The sequence below is a fragment of the Pseudoliparis swirei genome, chromosome 15 (genome assembly GCF_029220125.1).
Source record: "Pseudoliparis swirei isolate HS2019 ecotype Mariana Trench chromosome 15, NWPU_hadal_v1, whole genome shotgun sequence".
NCBI lineage: Eukaryota > Metazoa > Chordata > Actinopteri > Perciformes > Liparidae > Pseudoliparis > Pseudoliparis swirei.
This window is the reverse complement of record NC_079402.1, coordinates 17,573,464-17,594,886: the sequence shown is the minus strand read 5'-3', so window position 1 is coordinate 17,594,886 and position 21,423 is coordinate 17,573,464. Positions and strand designations below refer to the sequence as shown.

Genomic DNA, 21,423 nt, shown 5'->3' with positions numbered 1-21,423 from the left:
TGGTTGATAATTAAAATAAAGTGCGGTCAGAACAAAGGTACCTTTTTATTTGTAAAAACAAAACACAACAACATCAGGTCAGTTGCTGTTTAATCCTTTTAGTTCTCCAGTTTCAGACTTAATCACAGCTTGTAGCAATTTCTGCAAGTGATATGTTCACGTAAATAAAGCTAAATCAAAGTGCAAATATTCCAACAATCCTCAAGTATTCTGAACATTTTGCATCGCCACACACGTTCGTTTGAATGACTTGACAGTAAATCGAGGGCAGGGAACTGAATCTACCTTTCTCACAATAGAAAATGAGCCCGTCGGAGTGACATCATGCAGGTTGAATATCAGAAAACAGGACTTTCATGGAAAGAAATAAGCTAGACGGGGTGTTTAGTGATCCACATTCTGCACCCCGTTGGTAAATGAGTGAGTTTTACAATAAGTTTTTCAAAGCGTGAATGAAAACAAGTAAGCTAAATCTCAGTTTACCTTATTTTGTGAATATCTATTTAATTATTTGAGGAAAAGTATAGCTCCACAAAAAATGACAGAACTGAAGCTACGTTAAGATGTAATTAGCTCGAAGATCGAGCCTTGAACAATATCAACACAGTAAATCGGCTCTCTATATCGCGACAGCAATGACCTTGACTGCATTGTTTTATTTATTTTCTAATTCCACTGAGCAAAAGTCCTCATTTCAGTCTGTTTAATAAGCACAAAACACTCATTATAAAGTTGGTCAATTCAAAATACACCACAGAACCGGACCTAAACATATGTATGTGTGCAGTATAGACACTCGTTTCCATCTGGTGCGACCTGATCGTGACAGTAAATCCCAAAGGAGGAACTGATGAGACTTCTGCAGCGCTGCACGACATGAACAATAACTCCAACAGATCTGCTAGTACTGGATAACGCTGTACCCGTCGTCCTGCACCGTCGAGTAGATCGCATCTGCAATCAAAGATCAACACGATGAGTTGGTTAAGTATGAAAAGCAGAAGCGTGAGGAAAAGGATACAATCCCAAACCTCCATCCCACCACTCAAACTACCCACAGACGGAAGGTTTAAGTTGCAAATGGGACGTTTATCAATTCACAATAAAAGGCACCAAAAGGTGGGTAAGCGTTCCCATGGAAACACGGAACTTACTTTCCTAAACATTCACCAAGTGGCGTGCCTCCCGTGATCCCACAAGCAACACACTATGCAACTCATTGAAATAAAAGCACACACATACCCTCGGTGTTGTTAGTCGGATCAGGTAAAGGCCCCCTCCTGCAAAGTCACAAAACGAGGTCAACAATAAGTCGGTAAGTGGTGGAAAATAGGAAATGGATGGATGGATGGATAAACAGGCAGCTGGCAGCGCTCTCTTCTTCATTTACCTCATGGTTGGTGGAAGCAGTCGAGTGGGCGGAGCTACAGCTGGAGGCCTCTGGCCGCTGTAGAAGTTGTCATACATAACCGGAGCTGTTGAGAGAGAACATATAGTGTTCACACACTGAGCGACGGATCACACGGGGGGGTCGGTGGTTCGCAGGTCCGTCTTTCAATCAGGGGGTTGGCGGTTCAATCCCCTTGAGCAAGGCACTTAACCCTGAGTTGCTCCCTGTAGCTGATTGTAAGTCGCTTTGGATAAAAGTGTCAGCTAAATAAAATGTAATGTAACAACAGAATGAGTATTCCTGAATCCATACCTGGGGGTTTGTCACCGGTCTGCCTGAGGTTGACAAAGTGTTCGATATCCTCCTGGACATTACACTGCTCCAGTGACTTCCTCACATCCTCATACAGCTACACACACACACACACACACACACACACACACACACACACACACACACACACACACACACACACACACACACAGTAAAACAAGGTCAGGGTCCAATTCCAAAAAAGGTTTGATAAGGAACGTTTTCTTTGTTCACAGATGACTTTACAGCTGCATGATGCCACTAGGGGCAGCGTAACACGCTATAAACCAGACAGCAGCCTGCGGGTCTGAAAAGTGCAGCCAACGCAGAGGTGTCTTCAACTTATGACTCTACTTCTCACTTTGCCTCGGTAAATGACTTTATGGTCTCAATCGCTAGTTTTTAAGTCTTCAATATAGCACAACGTTCGTTTAGTAAATATAACTCCTATTGAGAGTAAAATATATGATAAGGCAGGTTATGTTTAGGGCGTGGCTTCCTTGTGATTGACAGGTTGCTATTACGGCGTTTTCTCGTCTGGGGGGTGTCCGTGTTTATGTGTTGCAACTTGAACACTCTAATATTGTGTTTCCACTTCGTGAAAGTCAATCGTAAACATTTTGGTTCCCGAAAGAAATTAGAATTCAGCGTACTCAGCTCTCTCATGTCACTTCTGCAAACTGTGTCTGTTTGCTTAACATCTTAACAGTCCATATAAATGATAATCATAAGACTACATTTAAATACTGGTCATATCACGGTGGGCCTGACCTCATCACTGGTCACACACTGCTGGGAGAGCTGGTTGAGGTGGGTCCAGACTGTGTTTCTAAGAAAGTTAATGCGCTCCATTGCCTGTTTCTCTAACATCTGTGAAGGAAAACAGAAATAAAATATAAGGTCATTTCCATGATGTATGTTGAATTCAAACTTTTGAGATCCGAGCAGCCAGCTCACCTCACAGGCTTTGACGTGCTCCTTCTGCCATTCGTCTCTAATCTTTCCCACCACGGTCACATTCTGGTGGTATAACTTGTCTGCCAATCAAACACAGATGTGAAACAGTAAAAAAAAATGTCGCATAAATACCCAGACGAGGCCGCCAGCACACGATGTGCTGAAGATGTTCGTGGGCAGGTTTTATTTTGGGGAACTTACCTGCTTCTTCTGCAATCTGTTTTGCGTTCTGTGCTTTTGAGGAGAGCTGAAAGGTGATACGTGAAGAACACATGAGTGTGAAGTCACACATTATAGGAACATCAATCTGGTGCCTCTCAGACACAATGAACCCAAACACACAGAGAGGAAGTCTGAGGGACAAAGAAAACATGAATTGTTCGAACAAAAAATTTCAGAAAACGCACTCACGATCGAACTCATCGGAGCGCATGTCTCCACCAATGTGGTGCAAATCATTCAGTATTTTAAAACATTATGAATAAATACTTCTGGCAGTGTGTAGTCTAAATAAGTGCTGCTCTGTTCTTTTATATGGGGTTTACATCCTCTTTTAAATTAACAACTAACAACTATTATTAGTATATTTACATTATTTAGTCCTTAAAATGCCTATTGCGTCTACAACTATACACTTTAAACACACACTTAATAACAGACATATTTGAACATATTCGTATAGACTTTTTCATATTCTATTGTACATACGATAGCATTTGATGTTTAATAATATATTTATAATATTGTACTGTTTATAGTTGACCACCCATCACAAACACACGCGGGAACAAACCGTCTCTGATTCTGAAATAGGCTGAAAACACAAACTTAATGTAAATCCTGGATAAAATCAATATTTCAATTGTATATTTAATTCTTTGTCCGGACACATTCGTCTTCCATGAGTGAGAAGCACCACTTTTTTTGTTGCACTGCACCTTTTCCATGTGCTTGGTGTTGGTGTTTCTGTTCACGTTCTGATCGGCTTCTTCTTTATCTCTGCACTTCTGCTCATACATCTTCTTGGACTGGGGACAATGTCTCAGTTAGCATTAGAGCAGTTAGCATTAGAGCAATTAGTAGTTAGCATCAGAGCTCTTTCATACATTGTAAACTGTTGTAACAATGTAAAAAAGGCAAAACGTGAAGGAAACCAGTAAAAAAAGACAGAAGCACCAACTGGGCTCTTTTCAATTTTGATTTAAATGTTGCACAAGTACTTCTTCTTTTGCGAATGACTATATTAAATTGTGCTTCTGTTAACATCGCAGCCTGTTCAACACAACTTCCTCATCCAAAAAAGGGATAAGAGATATACTTTATTAATCCACAAGGGGAAATTAGTTCTCTGCATTTAACCCATCCTTAGTTATTAAGGAGCAGTGGGCTGCAGTGATGCTCCCGGGAAGCAACTGGGGGTTCAGTGCCTTGCTCAAGGACACTTCAACTTGCAACTAATGGGGAGAGCGGGGATCGAACCGACAACCTTGGGGTTGCAGGACGACCCCCTTACCCCACTGAGCTACAGCCGCCCTGAATAGGCCAAGGGAGAGCATGCATTTCCATCGTTTTCACAACAAAACTGAAACTCCTTTGTCATGAACAACGAATGGACTAAAATAGTCTCAGTACTGTCACTTTAAGACTTTTACATGTATAGATAGCAGAGTATCGTGGCCTTGGTCAGTCACTTACTCTGTAGCATTAATGCTAATCAGCTCAGTTTATTAATAATGCATTACAAGGAAAAGAAAGTTATTGAGATGAACGGTTGAAAAGGGCCCGTGAAGTAATTTATTTTTATAATAGTTGTTTTTGCATTTCAATTTGGACTTACATCCATCGTCTTCTTGAAATGTAAAGACTTCTGTTTGTGGAAAGCATCCATCTGCTGCTCCATCTGAAATGACAACGTGGCGTCGAGTCAACAACAGAGCGCTCGCCGCATCGCGGTGCCCGTGTGTAACGCCGCAAACCTTCTTCCTCGCCTCCTTCTGCTTTTCTCTGAATTCTTCCAGTTTCTTGGCCTCCTCCCTCATGCCCTGCGCCAGTTGTAAGTGCGATAGACTCACATGTTCAGTCTCTGCAAGAGTAGAAACGTGATGTAAACTGTGAAAGGAGTCGTTATTTAAAAAATTGTACAAAAAGTACTTACGTAATTTCAACATGTCCAGGGATCGTTTTAATGTGCTTGAAAAAGAAAAGAAGATTACAGAGGGATTTCACATAAACAGATTACATAACTTATCCATAAGACACTTTCAAATCTTACTACATAGCACAAAAAGAGGGAACTAAAGCTGCCACATGGAGGTTTTGACCACTGGGGCTCTCGGTTTGAGTGTATTGTTCACAAATCAACTAAAAGATGGAGGCTGTAATGTGCAAAGAAACATAGCAAAGTGGAAACAAAGACCGTTATAAAAAGACTGCGAACACGTAAACAAAACACGATGAACAACATGGGAAAGAAATCTGAATTAAACAAATATTTGTTTGTCTTCCAAGACCTGCAGATACTTTTTACCCCATGAATCCACGTCACACCTTTTGGTGAATGTAAACAGGATTATGGGCACCAAGGGTACCATCTATCAACAAGCTACTTTGCTTTTACTAAGTCAATAATTCAGTTTCCCTCTCTCTCTCTCTCTTTCTCTTTCCTTCCTCTTTTGAAACAGAAACCAACAGCAGTCACGCTGATCATGTGACCGAATGAGAACTGGACTCGCCGAAACCAAAAACACAACATGCACAGGCGGGCACACACAAGCCCAGAGTCAACGTGATCCGCCTCCAGACTCATGGGCCTGCATGTCGGTTCTGTAGAGGCGGACATGTTCTGAGTCTGTAAGTCGATGTGGTGGAACACATGACACCAGCATCTCGACACCGAGGCGACTTACTTCATCTCGTTGTGTCCACACACCTTCTTGGACAAACCCAGGAGATCTTTGGCGTACTTCTCTTCAACTGCTGCCCTGGAAGAAACAACCATGCACAGAACGTTAAGAGAAGAAACAGAGGAACCCTTTATGATGATAATCATTTACATCACATCCGTGATGCATTATCACTAGTTTTCATACACGCACCAACTCGGTCATTACTTTCAGCCAGGGGACATTTTTAGAAACGGATGTAATGGGAATATGAATGTATGACAATATTTATATTTATATTATATTACACAAGTGGAGATTAAAAACAGCCTTTCTGACTGGTAAATGTGAGATAAAATCAAATGTATTGGGGGAAAAAGGACAACAAGGAAACCAGAAAATAACTGTTGGGACTAATTTATTTGGATAATCAGGAAATCCACAGAAACCGAAATAACAAATGGCAATTTGCCAAATACACCACAGAGGTGGCTTTCTGTGTAACCACACATGTGTGTGCATCACATTTGGTGGGAATATGTGGTGTAAATGCATGTATGCTGCACAGCCCCACCTTTAAAATGGATTTTTTGTATCGTCTTCTATAAATCTAAAGTAATTGATGCACGTTTTATGTCTATAATACATTATACTCAATAATTTATAGAACTTTCACATATTTGCGATATTTCTATTCGTATTTCTGCACAAACTATGTTCTAATTGTGACAGGACAAAGCCCCACCTTTGAAATGTATATTTTTATTATTATCTTCTATACATCTAAAGTAAATATGATGCACATTTCATGTCTACAATACATTTTATTCAATAATTTATATAACTCACATAATTGCTATATTTCTATTCTAAATATTATCTATTTGTTGTATCTAATTATTATGTGTTCATACATATTTATACATGTTCCATGCATCTACCTAAATTTACTTCAATAAATGAGATTTCTTACATGTTACCAAATAATATTTCCTTCATAATAAAGTTTTTTGTGTGTGAGTGTGACACTGAGACAAGTGTGTTACAGTATTTGGGCAACTCTTGAATCTTGTGGCATTAAAAGTGCTTTTTAAAACTCACACAAGGCAACTTTTATTTGTGTTATGTGAAATATCCGCTTGTCCTTAGATGTGTGTTTTTATTATACTTTAATATATCTACAGGATGTATGCTATTGGCTGCCAACTTGCCAACACTGTGTGTGTGTGTGTGTGTGTGTGTGTGTGTGTGTGTGTGTGTGTGTGTGACACGGTGGTCCTCACTTCCTATGTTAATTTACCCGGTCCTCGGTCCGATGCCCACGCGGGGGGGGGGGGGGGGGGGGGTGTGTGCGTACGTGTGTGCGTACGTGTGTGTACCTTATCACATGAGGAAGGAGGAAATCTAAATTCAAATGTCAAACTTTTTATATTTCCATTGTAACATATATCTAAATATTCTGTTTCACAGACACTTCTCTAAGAATAATCTATTTAAAGTGGTCTCCCACAATGCACTAGTGTGCAGGGGAAAATACCGATTCACCTTTGGATTGAGTATAAAAGTAGGAAAACCCTTCCAGATCAGAATATAGATAATCAAATTTAAGCGCGGCTGTTCATTTCAAATGCAAAACCTTGTTGGAAACAATTATTCTGATGTGTAGAAAGAAGTGCATGTGAAGCTTTCTGGCAGAGGAACTCCCGTTGTTCATTCTCTCTGTTGTTCCCTTCTTCCGATTTCTGATGCCACTGGGGAACTAAGAAACTTCACTTAATTCTTTTGCGATCGCGTTCTTTGATTTCTAGATGTCCACTAACACTTGAAATGTTCCAGCGTGAACTTACTCAACTTCCTTCCTGTTCACTTACAACAGTTCACTCTATCTGACTCTTGTCAACCCTTGCAAATACAATTAACTGGATCGATATATTTCTCTTTCAATAGTTATCTTTTGCTAATGTGTTGCCTTTGTTTTCAGCTGCATGTCTAATTATATCTTGTGCGGTTGTGCATTGAATTCCTTGTCTGTGTACACACACACACATATACAGTGGGTATAGAAAGTATTCTTAGACCTCATGACTCTCGTTAGCTGTAAGGTCTTATATAGACCGGTGTGTGTCTTTCCTAATCAAGTCCAATCAGTTTATTTCAACACAGCTGGACTCCAATGAAGGAGTCGATCCATCTCAAGGAGGATCAGAAGCAGTGGACAGCATGTGGGTCTGAATACTTAGGACCATGTGATTTTTCAGTTTAAAAATTTTTTTTAATTTGCAATCATTTCTACATTTCTGTTTTTTTCTGTCAAGATGGGGTGCTGCGTGAACATTAATGAGAAATAAAATTAACTTTTTTGATTTTAGCAAATGGCTGCAATGAAACAAAGAGTGAAAATGTTAAAGGGGTCTGAATACTTTCCGTACCCACTGTATATATATATATATATATATATATATATATATATATATATATATATATATATATATATATATAAATAAATATATATGTATAAATATATATATATATACAAATAAATATATATATATATAATAAAGTTGATTATCATATCCTCTGCTCCTTAATAACTAAGGATGGGTCAAACGTAGAGAATATATATATATATATATAAATATACATATATGTATGTAATTATATGTAATATGACAATAAAATCAGGTTTTCATTTCATTACCTGGCCTTCATGAAGTCCTCCACCTCCTTGCATGTCCTCCTGCCGTCATTGAGATACTGGATGATTGCATCATAGCCACCAGTGGAGGTCAGGTCAGAGTTCTATGAATAACATGGACACTATTTCTTGTTTGGTCATCTGAGGATTACTTGTTTATATTATATTTCCATTTATATATTCGGATATTATTTATTACTTGAAAAACAGATGCTTGACTAGCTGCCACCACCACCACCATCACCACCTCCACCACTACTTCCCCTCTGCGAGAAGACTCGCCTGAACTCTGTCTCGATTCTCACGAAAGTGCTCCCAAGACGACGCCATGAATAAACACTTAAACCTTCAGGTCTTTGACACAGAGATGGAAGATTGTTGTTTTGAATTGTACTTCTCCATGATTTAGGTAAGCTGAGGGAACCAGCCTGTAATCATCCTCACCTTGCCGATGTCAAAACCAGCAGGTTATTGCCTTAGAAACAGGTATGAAGCCATGTAACTGCATCACTTATTTAATTATACCAGAGGCGAGAGGGAGATTTACTTTTTTTTATAAAGAAAGTGGTGGAATGTAATTAAGAGTGTTTACTTGAGAATAGCTCTTTTTATGAAGTACTTGTATTTTACTTGAGTATTTCCATTGTATGTCACTTTATACTCACCAACATTTCAATATTTTTTAAATAGTATTCACTACATTTATTTGAAAGCTATTCTACTAGATAGGTTGAAGATAACTATCTGCAAAACCCACAATCAGTTCATAGAATATGACACATTGCTATGGATTATACTACCCAATAGTAAAGTATATTAAAGTATGCTCCACCTCAACAAACTACAACAATACAATGATATTTCTACATTAATGCACCGGTAGAAAATAGGTGACATAATATATAATAACACTAGGAGACATTGTTATACTCTTCTTAAATATTTCTTTACTTAACTGAGTATTTTTACAGTTCAGTATTATTATTAGGACTTGTAATTAAGTATCTGAGCACTTCTTTCACCACTGTATACATCACCTACCAATGAACTTATTTGATGAAGCCAAAAATAAAAAATAAATCTAATTTCCATTTCTGGTCCACGTGAATAGAAAGAGAAAGTCCATTGAAACGTTGAGAAATTAGCTAAAATTAAGCAAAACACATCCTTTTTCGTGATAGTGTTACTTTTTTCGACCAAGGTGTTACATATTATTGAAAATAATAATTATGAAATAAACCCCAAACAGACACTCACCCAGAAGAAATCCTTGAAATGTATATTTTTCATAACTGCCAGAGGGCAGTGAGGACACTCTGCTGGCGGACTGGAGGCGACTGAAGCCGTTTAAAGCGACAGTGACCTGTGGGCTGGGCACCGTCACGATTTACGCATGCGCAGTATGGGAGCTATAGAGTGACCTGTCGCCCTTTACGTCGAGTTGTCTGCACGAGCCCTTTGTATCCATACAGTTTCAGACATGGGTAATATCGGACAGATAGTGTATTAAATGTAACTTATAAAACGTGCCTGATCTGGAAAGATATAAACTGAATATTAATTGTTTCTGTGATTTGTGATTTGTGATTATTTTTTCATGCAAAAAAATTTTACATTTTTTTTCATTATGTATTATTCATTATTAATTATATCTATTTCAACATTGTGAAATGCTGTGTTTATTTTTTTACAAGTATATATATTTTAGTTCAACCATTTGTAATTTTCATCAAAAATTCTAAACATAAAGTGAAATATTCATCCATAATAAAAAAGTAACTCTTTATATTCAGCTATATCCCAACATTATATTTTAGCTGATCCCAGTGCCAAACAATTTTTAAAACCCTTAAAAGTATAAGCTGAAATTACTTGAAAAATCTTATTTGTATATGTCTCCTCTATACTTATATGTCTTATACTTTTGATAAATATGTATTTGTATAACGTTATAGTCGCATTAGGACCTATGTGTACTTTTGTCATTGCATTTGGATTTCAGATAGATAGATAGATAGATAGATAGATGGATGGATGGATGGATAGATAGATAGATAGATAGATAGATAGATAGAGGTTGAATTTGAGTGTGCTGCCATCTGGTGATTGATGTAGGTATGTAAAGGGTTTATACACATAATATGGAAGAAGTATATCAACATTAGTTTAGTTTCGATGTTTTACAATTTCGTTTTTCGTTTTCGTTCATTATTTCCCCCAATAAACACACACACACACACACACACACACACACACACACACACACACACACACACACACACACACAAACACACACCTATTACCTGCACCCTGTCACAAGGGTGAGGTGAATCATTTATCTCCAGATCTTGCACAAGAGAAGCAACATGAACGTCTGTTGACGCTGAGTCACATGACAGTTCATTCGCATGTTGATATTGAAAACAACCTTTCTCTTTCTCTCTTCACACCATGTAGGACGTGGCCATAAAAGAACTGATGATGTGTTTCCAACTGCTATCAGCGGCGAGGACCGCACCTTTAGCCTGCAGGTGAACACCGTGCACCAGATGAACTAGATCAATTGAATCAGGACTCTGTGTGAGGCTGGACGGTGTTACCCAACCTCGTGTACTCATGAGCTGCTGGCGGGGACAAGTACACTTCCCCCTCTCAATTTATCATATGGTTAAATATGAATGCATGTTTGAGACCTGAACATGTACAAGTATTTAATATTCAAAAGAGAAAAGGCAAAGATTCGAGAAAAATCCAAGATACATACTCTTTAATCATGTCTCAACTCCAAACTGTGAAGCAGTTAAAACCAGTTCCATCCTGATTGTATCGCATCAGTATTACCATCGTAATACATACATCAGATACAGTATAAATTGTTCTGCAGAAAAATGCCTTTACTTTTAATTCTGGCACATTCAGCTAATTGTACTTTTGTATTTTTCCTTATTTTTACATTAATGTATCGGTACTTTAACTTCAGTCATTTTCAAAATCTAACAAATCATTTGGTATAGGGTTAATATGCACATATATCCAGTGTAAAAAGTATCATTTGCTAAACATAATGTTGTCTTTTTACCTACTTTAAAAAAAAAATCTAGAGTTAGAATATTAAAAGTGTGATTTTTCATGTCATCTAAAAATATCAAAGTTCTACTATGAGGAACTTGCACATAGTGCATATATCCGCACCAGATTTCAACACTTTGATGGATTTAACTTCTGTTCATGATCTCGTCCCTTTTTCTCCTTATATGCACATCAAAAGGTTCCTCTCACAACTTTTTTTTTAATCCTCTTCATCTTTCTGTCCTTCTGTCACGCTTCACCTTACATGGAGCTTTTGTTAGCAGCGCTCAGATCACCTGACTCTAATTTCCCTGGTACTTCCTCATTTCTGCTAGAAGGAAGAGAGGCATGCACCAATGATGCACCAGCTCGCCCATGATGCACCAGCTCGCCCATGATGCCGGCACTGAGCAGATGTTTGAGACTTGGCTCCATGTCCTTTTTAGGAGTTTAATCCAAGTACTTTTTAATCCCCAGTAATGTTGGACTGTGCCGTTGAATGAAATACCTCTCTAATGCTGCGTCGTCTGACGTCGTTCTTTAATAGTTAACAGTTGCACAATCCACTGTGGCTCTTTCCTGGTGTTGACGTGTTCTGTTGAGCATGTTTTTGATGTAAAAATGTTTAAAAAAAAGATGGACTTGGTCTCATGACATGCTTGTTATTGTGAATATCCAGTTTTTTCTTCCGCTTATATAATCCCTGAAGTGCCACTACATGTTATGACCGTGCTCTACCTTGTGAATAACAACCACTGTGTCTAAATGTCTTATCACTATCAGCCCATTGGGACACACAGACAGCCCCCGGTGTGCCGCTGAACTGCTGCTGTGCATTCAAATCTTACTCAAACAATACATCTTCACGGTGTATTGTATACGTGTCAGTTAGCTCTCCACGTCATGTTCTTGCTTCATATAGGGCACTGCAGCTGGATAGTTTTACTTTCCATACCAAGCTGCTCGTGACCTCTTTCCATCGCCTTTTTTTGTAATGTTTGTGTTTAATTAAACTTAGAATACGGTCAAAAAACTACATCATGATAAAGTCAATTAAGAATTTTTCTATGTGCTCAAATCAGTATGTTTGAACACCAACTGCACGGCACAAACAGAGACAGGTATCTATTATCATGTTTATGTTTTTTTATTATACTTATATTTGTATTGTTTTCATTGTTTTTATTCGACGTCTATGTTTATTGTTATTCACCGAGTCACATTCCTTGTGTGTGTACATGAGTCTGGTGTGTTTTGTACCACACGTGTAGAACAGGTGCATTGCTAATGTAACACTACTGATTAAAGAGCCTCATAACAATATTGTAAACAGAGCGGAGTGGGAGGAGCTTGGACGTGGCTGACCGGGATTCCTCAGCCGCGCTATGACGTCATTACAGCCAACAGTATATAGCTCTGGGTCGCTATCAATAGTTCAAACCTGTTCCTTCTTGTCAAGACACAAGTGCACAGCTTTCAAAGCACAAGCACAGAGAGAGAGAGAGCGAGAGAGAGACTGAACATTTAAAGCCTCACTTCTCTCTTCCGAACTGGCAGAAAGAAGCATTATGAGAATGGCTGGCCCCGGTGAGTACCTCGAGAAGATGTATTGAACTGAACACTGTTTTTTAAAAGAAATGTTTCAACAATATAAATGTGTAATATGATCAAAATACTCAACCCGCGTGCGCCTTCCGCCCTCAGATCTCGACGCCACAATCGACCAGTGCGCACACCAGCTGCGCCAGGTTGGAGACGGCCTGTACTGGAGGTTCAAACTGCTGGAGATACTGATCAAGAACTACAAGACTGTGACTCAGATCAAGTGATACGTGGCGTCAATGTACACGGAAGAAGAAATTGGATTTTTGCTAAACTGGATGGCATTCAGAGCCGGAGCAGAGGAGTCTTCGGCTTCATCACGGGAGGCGTAAAAGTGGCTCTCAAGCGGGAAGTAACGCGCGTGGAGGGAGAGGATGTCGGTGGACTGTCGGTGGCCTGTCGGTGGACTGTCGGTGGACTGCTGTCGTAATCCAGACCGGAGCTCTGCAGAGAAAGCCGGGTGTGTGTGGGATGCTGTTGAAACTCGTGGGTTGACCGGAAGTGGAACATGGGAATGGAAGTTATCTGCTGAAAGATGCTATCACATGTACTTTATACATACTTCTGTATATTTGGACATTTATGCACTTTATGCTCCCTCAGATCGTCACACGTATGTTAACTGGGGAATCGTGAGTTGCTGATAAAAGATATTCTGGGACAAATTCCATTGAGTTTATCAATAATATGCGTAGAAATAAGTGGAATGAATTTATTAAATGGATCTGAATATTTGAATGTGTGTTTTTTCTATCTTCCAAACTGAGACATTTATCTTTAACATTAACTTGACTTTAAAAAGACAAACTCCCTAGTTCATGCACACATAATGTAGTCAAGTCAAGTCTTTTATTGTCAGATACACAGAATGACACAGGGTCAGACTGGGCACTGAAATTCTTAGGACAAGGCACCACACAACAACTATCATAGCCGAACATAATATAACATGACATACACACTACAAGAACTCTGAACATAATACTAACATATAATACACATAACTAAACTACAGACAAATGGGAGAAGCAGGTAGTGAAAGCAGGTAGTGCAATAGAAAGTGTAAGTGTAAGTACAAGGCTGAAAGTGACAGTGTATGTAAAGTGACGAGTGTAAAGTGTTGAGTGCAAAAGTGTCGATCGTGTGTCAGTGTCCATTTAGCAGCCTGATGGCTCTCGGGAAGAAACTGTTCTCCAGTCTCTGTGTGCGAGACCGGATGCTACGGTACCGCCTTCCAGAAGGCAGCAGGGTGAACAGGCTGAAGGCTGGATGATGGCAGTCCTTTAGGATCCTGCCAGTCTTCCTGAGGCATCGTGTGGTCTGTGTCCTGCAGGGCTGGGAGCTCCCTACCGATGATGAACTCCGCAGTCCTGACCACACGACGTAGGGCCTTGCGGTCCTTGGCTGTGCAGCTCCCATACCACACTGTGATGCACCCAGTCAGGATGCTTTCTATTGTGCATCTGTAGAAATTGGTGAGGATGACTGAATCCATGCCAAACTTCTTCAGTCTCCTCAGGAAGAAGAGGCGCTTCCGGGCCGCTTTGACCACCTTGTCTGTGTGAGCAGACCAGGTGAGGTCGTTGCTGATGTTGACCCCGAGGAACCTGAAGCAGCTGACCATTTCCACTGCAGAACCGTTGATATGCAGGGGTGCGTGCTCCTCCACCTGCCGTCTCCTGAAGTCCACAATCATCTCCTTTGTCTTGCTGATGTTGAGAGAGGCTATTATCCTGACACCATGTAGTCAGGGTAGCAACCTCCTCTCTGTCGGCTGACTCATCATTGCCAGTGATGAGGCCCACAATGGTTGTGTCATCAGCAAACTTGACAATGAGGTTGGAGCTGTGCGTAGCTACACAGTCATGTGTGAACAAGGAGAACAGGAGGGGGCTGAGCACACAGCCCTGGGGGGTGCCTGTGTTGGTGATGACTGTAGATGAGGTGCGGTCACCGATTCTCACCACCTGTGGCCTCCCCGTCAGGAAGTCGAAGACCCATTTGCATAGGGAGGTGCTTAGTCCCAGGTCCACGAGCTTCGAGACGAGTCTGGAGGGGATGATGGTATTGAATGCTGAACTGTAGTCAATGAACAGCATTCTCACATATGTATTCCCTTTGTCCAGGTGTACATACATACAACCACAAAAAAACCATCTTAACATGTAAAGAGATGCAGCCCCCATGTGACTTTCACCCTAAATGTCTAAATTAGTGCATTAGAATAATAAAAACTTATAAATATAACTATCGTTATTGCACAATCAATGTTGGCCCACATAAAAATTGGAGAATGATCCTTTACTGCATCGTATTTCCTAAGAGGGATGAAATGAAAAGTAAATATACATCATATTAAAATAAATAAACAAAGTTAATTACCATATATTGATAATAAATAGCAGGGATTTTGGGGAAATAAGGTTTATAATAAGCTCTAAACAAGGTGCAGCTGACCTTTGGGTGGACTACACCAGACAGGGTGCCTCTTGTTTGAAGACTGCTCCACCCTAATCTATGACTGGACATTTGACAGGTCCTGTGCTTTTGACAGTTTGTCTGATGAGGACCCGCTGGAGCCGAGACGTCCACCATTACTGCAGTCCACCCGGCTTATTTGCCGAGTTAGATGAGGAACGCGAATAAGCGTATTTTTCCTCAAGCATTTAACCTGTTAACTATTTCACTAATGAATCCTTTAGTCACAAATAGCATCACAATTTCCTGAATCTTAAGGTACCATTTGTTAACAGTCCAAAACATATCCACATTACAGTGATACAAAAAGCAGCAAATCATAAACAAAGCAAGATTCATCACAAGATGAATCTGCTCAAACACCAGACTAAGCATCTGATGCTGTTACTATAACTATTTATGAGACTATTTAACAGATCAAATGGGAGAAAACTATATAATAAAATAAATCCACTGTACAAATATGGAATAAAAACAGCAAAACGGTGCTAAATTCAGGCACTTAAAGGATCCTTACTTTATTTTGTGTGGCAATACAAAAGCATACAGAATTATAGAGAGAAGATCCCTTTCATTGAATTCCATTAGATCGTACACATAAAATGAATAATTACATAGACGCCTTTTCTCCGCCGCGAGATCCACAAGTACCCCAGCCCTCCACCGATAGCATGCATGGTCTCTTTGCTGTAAACGCATCTCAACAGTTCTTCAGACCTACTGGTATGTTGATGGTAAAAAAAAAAAAATACATAGGAAGACAGAACAATAAGAATGCCATGAAACGAGAGGAGATGTAAGTCCATGTTTACAATCATGTGATTCTGAAACAGAGGCGTGACTGGAGATGGTTTCCGCCTGTCGGCCGTTACCCAGGATTCATCTGGGCCCCCGAGTAACCCTCCAATAAGCTGCATGTATCAAAAAATATAAACACGCCCGCGCGGGCCGACCGGATAGAAAGAACATCTAATTATGACATACAAACTGAGAGATACAATATATAGCAAGAGGGAGACTTTAAAAGGATCGGTTCACCCAAATAACCAAATACAGTTTCCTCTGGCGGCATCGAGGGAATCCACAGAACGGGCTTTTTTTAAATGTGTTTTTTAGATATCTTTACTGCAAAGAGTACTTCGAAAGAAAACAGTAAAGATTGGGGATTCGTTGGAAACTCCAGATGCTTTGGGAATTTACTGCCGACAAGAATCTAAAAAAGGAAATTCCATTTACCCGTTTTTAAGACGAGACATTTCAAAACATAAAGCCAAAACCTTGGCGAGATGCCACTATTGTTAAACAAGGTGTTTTTTCCCGACTTTGGGTGAACCGACCCCTTCTCAGAATACAAACTAGCCCATTTGGCTTACATTTCCCACCCCATAAGTGTGAGCAGCCGCTGACGATCAGCCTGTAAATCTCGCGCCGGCTGTTTCACGGCGATCCGAATCCCAACAGATACGATCACCGCTTTGTTTTTTTACATCTCGACTCACTTTTATTTCTATATACCCAGAGGAATGATTTTTTAAAAAAGTATTCATAAAGATCAAGAGCTGTAGACAAAATAAATGAGCTATTTCTCTTTCGTTCGCCGAGGCTCATCGTGTCCAACCGCGTCGTCTCAAGCCAAGAAAACATCCCTACGAAGAGCGACCCTGCCTACGGGACTAGTGACTGTGCAAAATAGTTGATAAATGGCAGACTACTGTAAGCATCGATTAGCAACATAAATAGAAATGGAAGACTCGTCTCATCCTACAAAAAACACAGAATGGACCCATTGCAAGGAATAAGATAAAGAGATTTGTTAGACTCCAGGTTTAATTCTTCATTTGGGTTAAAGTTAGAGGGCCAGAATCACCCGGCTCAGGAGCACCGATGCAGTCAGCGATCGTGTCCTCCTTTTCCTCCTCAAACGTCGATGAGGAAGAAAATAGAAAAGGAGAGATGAATGTGAAAACAAGAGTGACTGATCTGGTCGTCCTTGCATAAGCGTGTGTGTGTGTGGGGTGGGGGGGGAATGGAGACGAGACCAGGGTTTGATTCTGGCCAGACCTTGTAGAAAGGTAGCGGTGATGTTTCCCTTAGTGAAGAAGGACATCTTGGCCCCAGTCCAAAAAAAATCTTCATATTTCACCTCAACTACTGCCGCCACCTGCTTTCATCCTTTGATGCCATCTAACATGAACAGAAAGCCATCTGCCGGTCGTGTTGACGAATGTAAGAATATCCAGCCCTCGCAGCAGCAGATAATATACCTCACTGTGTGAAAGCAGACAAGTCATTTTGTTGTTGTTGTTGTTGATTTAGAGACAGTTCCAACCGACCACGCGCGACTCGGTGAAGCCCACCACCAATCAGATTGCACTGGGTTATTATGGACTGCCACCAAAACGTCATCCGGAGTCGACGTACCAACAGGCGCCCCAACCAAAATAGATTGTCTCATTCAAGTGAAGTCCTTCAACCAATTAAATAACGGAGACCGTCGCCAGATCTTCCAGTCCAAACAATCGGGCGTTTCTCATTTAGTAAACGCGGCCACCACCGCCCACATGAGTTCGTTGACGTTGGGCTTTGCGCTCTCCTTCTCCGGCTCCAGCTCCAGCAGCGCGTGGACTCTCTTCATGCCCAGGTCGTACTGGTCGTCCTGCAGCGGGGCGAAGGCGTTCTCCAGCACGTCGGACGAGTGGGCCAGGAGGATCAGGGACAGAACCCGCTTGTCCATGCGGTGGGGATCGTTGACCCACTTCTCCAGAACGGACTCCTGGACCTTCTTGACGAGGCGCTGCAGGCAATGTCAACGGGTGTTTTAGAAGCCATTACGAGCATTATGTACGGTGCAATCAAATAGATGAATAAGAATCCAAATAAAGAGTATAAAACATATTGTGAGGTACATTTATTCGCCTTCTCATACTCGGATACACATGGAGGCACAATGAGCTTAAAGCCAAAACACTAATCCGGGGGGACCCAATGTGACCCAATGCTACCCGTCTTCGTGCTAACCCAATCAGGTGTGGACACTGTAGCAAAACATGCACTTTAAAGTTCCACTGGAGCTCTTAAAGTTACGGTAAGATTTAGTTAATTAAGCGGAGACTGTGACCCTCATTTTCATAAAAGCCGAACAATTAATTTTCTTTCCTTTTGTTGCTTTAGCGTCGGCGGCGCACGTACAGCTCCCGTGAATGTTGGAACATTATGCGTCTTAATTTACTTAATCCCCTCAAACACCGGAGCGGCCCTCGAGGCGCTCTCCGCCCACGGCCGACCCAAAAGCGCCACGAAACAAGATGGATAGAATAAGACTTCTGGAGAAAAACCCGACCACGACGGGGAGCTGGTGACTACCGAGCCGCCGTCTTTAGAGACCCGGCTCCGCCTCAGCGGGACTCTGCTGGGACGAGGCGGACTCTGCGTTTACTTCACGACGTTTGCTATTGCGATATATTTCACGATGGCGAGCTTTTAATGTTAAGATGTCGGCATATCATCCGCCCGGAGAATTGTTCGTGCACTGCGCTTTGTGTTCTGTTTGTCGTGTACAACTGCTTTCCCTCGTGCATACCTGTGTGCGTGATGACAATAAATGATCGTTGAATCCTTCAAAATAACAGGTTGTATCGGGATGTTTTTCACCTTTAAGTCAAGAGCCCCCCCCCCCCCCCCCTCCAGTAGTTGGAGCCATTTTAATGCCATTACTCGTGAAGCTTAATCGACTTGATGACTTGATAACACAACAAAGAGTCACAACACGGCGCCACCCCCACACACACCTTACCTGTTTTATGGTGCTGTTGGTGAGCGGATGTGTGGTCATGTCAAAGAGCAGGAAGTTTTGCTTCTCTGTCGTGAGCACACCTTTCTCGACCAGGTTTTTTGCCAAACGCTCTCTAACATTTCTGAGCTGGTAGTGCAGCTTCAGGGGATTCCAGGTCTCTCCTAAAGGACAACACGAGATCCATTTCAGGTCTTTGAACACACACACACACACAATGTCATTTCTAAACACTTTAAATGGACTCAAGTGGCTCACTTTGGTCAACGCTGCTGCTTCAAGCTTATTATTAAATTAAGTGTCAACGACAATCCCCGTGAAGTCGTATTTTTAGCAATGAGTACTTCTTTGTCAACGGGTGTCACCTGAACTGTGACAACTCCGCCGTTACACAGGAGCCCAAAGAAGCTCTTCAAATGATGTCATGCGAGCGTACGGATGCATCGGCGTGCGCTTCATCTCACCGCTCAGCAGCTCGATCCAGCTCTGGACGGTCTCTGGAGGCTGGGTGTCCTTGATGTGCTTCAGGGCCTCGTCCAGTAGCACGTCCCCCGTCGGCGCGTCAGACTTGCAGATCACCTTTGCAAACAAAACGTATATTTGAACTGGTATTGATTTAAGCGTCGGCCACACCGACGCCTACACTCACATCCTGTGCAAACACGAACCGCTACGCATCACCATTCATTGAAAATAATGTGTTTTTCCTTTAAATAAATAAAAAATATAAGTGAAGCAAAGGGATTGATTTTCTTGGGTAAGATGACTATTACTAATCCCTAGGGGGAGGACAACAACAACAACAAATCAATCCCTTTGCTCACATAAGCACTATTGAAGGGTATCACGTGACTTGCAGTGGATAAGAACATTTTGAACATGGTGGCTCCTCGTGTTTCACTCTCCTCCGACATGCCCACGGCTCTCACCTTCCTCGACAGGAGGCTCCTTCTCCTCACCCCGCAGGCCTCCAGCTGCAGCCTCCCTCTGAGGGCCAGCTCCACCAGCATGCACCCGCGGAGACCGGAGGAAATACAGTCGTTCCAGAAAGACGTGTAGCCCTACGGGGAAAGAAGACGTAGAAGAAGAAGAAGAAGACGAAGACGAGGAAGAGGAAGAAGAAGATTAGCCTCGGTCCAGCGCTTGTAAAGTTAGCTGACGTGTTGGTTTAAACACTTCCAGGTTAAAAAAAAAAAAAATGGAAAAAAAGGAGTCACGTCGGAGCTGGCAAGTTTTCAAGAAAGCTGCGAAGTTGACGCAAGCTACGTCGAAAGTATGTGAATAATTCACGCAACGTACGTACATTAGAGACCTGCTTTAACGTTAAAAAGCCGCTGGATACCAAGACGCTCCCAGCTGCTGTGTTGGAGCAATACAACACTGACGTTGGTCTCAATAAACTAAATAAAGTTGTTGTTTTTGGGGGGGGGGGGGGGGTCGTTTTAATAAACGGTTGGCGACGCAAAGTAAACATTGCGTTGGGTTCGCGTTGCTCGCGAGCCTTGTTGACGGGTTAAAGAAACAGCTCCCACCTCTCGGTCCTTGAGGCCCAGTAGCAACACCTCCTCCATTAACGTGAGTCGGGTTTCCTTCGAGTCTCGCTTTTCGTCGTCGTCCTCCTCCTCCCCGCGGCGCGCCTCGTCCTCCTCCTCGGCGGAGTCCCTGTCCTTGTCGGCGGCGCTGCGGATGGCCTCGGTCCTCCGCTGGACGAGGCCCGAGTTTCTCTGCTTGATTGAGGCCATAGCCGGTGTTGCGAAACGATCAAATCCGAAGAAATGCGCCTACCTCGACAGGCCGGAAAGCCACGCAGCATGTAACCTGGATGTTAAAGGGGAGAACCGGGAATCGGTCGACCGATCGGGTGAAAAAGCAGCCGCTGACGGTGAGCTCAGCTCGGGATTCCTGCATCGGCTCTGCCTACTTCCGGATCCAACATGGTGGCAGTGACGTCGGTTGTGTTCCGAACTGAACAGTAAAAACGCACCTCGCCTGTTGCCTTCACGTGACATCGGAAAATACTGTACATCTGACAGCTGGACACACGTAACACGCATTTGACCACTGTGACGTAAACTAGTATTTAATGTTTAAAAAAAAAAAAGAGAAGAAAGAAGCGATTGAAATGCAGATTTATCTGGTGTAAAAAGTTAATTAAAAATAGGTAACTTTAATTTATGTTTCCAGAAAATATATTTTAAAAAAAGGTATATTTGATCGAACTAAACTACATATTAATGAGGTAATGTCC

At 41.6% G+C, this 21,423-nt stretch overlaps 2 protein-coding genes across 2 annotated transcripts; both read right to left on the bottom strand.

Moving 5' to 3' along the window:
• Window positions 1–25: 25 nt before the first annotated feature.
• pstpip2 (proline-serine-threonine phosphatase interacting protein 2) lies at window positions 26–9,550 on the bottom strand. Its single transcript, XM_056432451.1, has 14 exons — window positions 9,494–9,550; window positions 8,240–8,340; window positions 5,566–5,640; window positions 4,815–4,849; window positions 4,636–4,742; window positions 4,497–4,559; window positions 3,598–3,687; window positions 2,861–2,906; window positions 2,660–2,739; window positions 2,474–2,572; window positions 1,703–1,799; window positions 1,391–1,475; window positions 1,243–1,280; window positions 26–954 (listed from the first exon to the last, which is right to left on the bottom strand). Exons 1-14 carry the CDS (start codon window positions 9,524–9,526, stop codon window positions 902–904), a joined length of 1,002 nt encoding a protein of 333 aa, XP_056288426.1. The 5' UTR covers window positions 9,527–9,550; the 3' UTR covers window positions 26–901.
• Window positions 9,551–15,874: 6,324 nt separating this feature from the next.
• Window positions 15,875–21,188, bottom strand: LOC130205619 (Golgi phosphoprotein 3-like). Its single transcript, XM_056433100.1, has 5 exons — window positions 20,708–21,188; window positions 20,105–20,236; window positions 19,640–19,754; window positions 19,179–19,339; window positions 15,875–18,179 (listed from the first exon to the last, which is right to left on the bottom strand). Exons 1-5 carry the CDS (start codon window positions 20,915–20,917, stop codon window positions 17,916–17,918), a joined length of 882 nt encoding a protein of 293 aa, XP_056289075.1. The 5' UTR covers window positions 20,918–21,188; the 3' UTR covers window positions 15,875–17,915.
• Between the last annotated feature and the right edge of the window lie 235 nt (window positions 21,189–21,423).

Coding starts and splice junctions, on each gene's coding strand:
- pstpip2 (XM_056432451.1), bottom strand. CDS start 9,526: ATGAAAAATATACATTTCAAGGATTTCTTCTGG. Junction 5,641..8,239: donor GAGGACTTCATGAAGGCCAG/GTAATGAAATGA, acceptor TGTTTCTTCCAG/GGCAGCAGTTGAAGAGAAGT. Junction 1,476..1,702: donor GACCGGTGACAAACCCCCAG/GTATGGATTCAG, acceptor CTCTCTCAACAG/CTCCGGTTATGTATGACAAC.
- LOC130205619 (XM_056433100.1), bottom strand. CDS start 20,917: ATGGCCTCAATCAAGCAGAGAAACTCGGGCCTCGTCCAGCGGAGGACC. Junction 19,755..20,104: donor GGAGCCTCCTGTCGAGGAAG/GTGAGAGCCGTG, acceptor TTGTTTGCAAAG/GTGATCTGCAAGTCTGACGC. Junction 18,180..19,178: donor CCAACAGCACCATAAAACAG/GTAAGGTGTGTG, acceptor CATTGCCTGCAG/CGCCTCGTCAAGAAGGTCCA.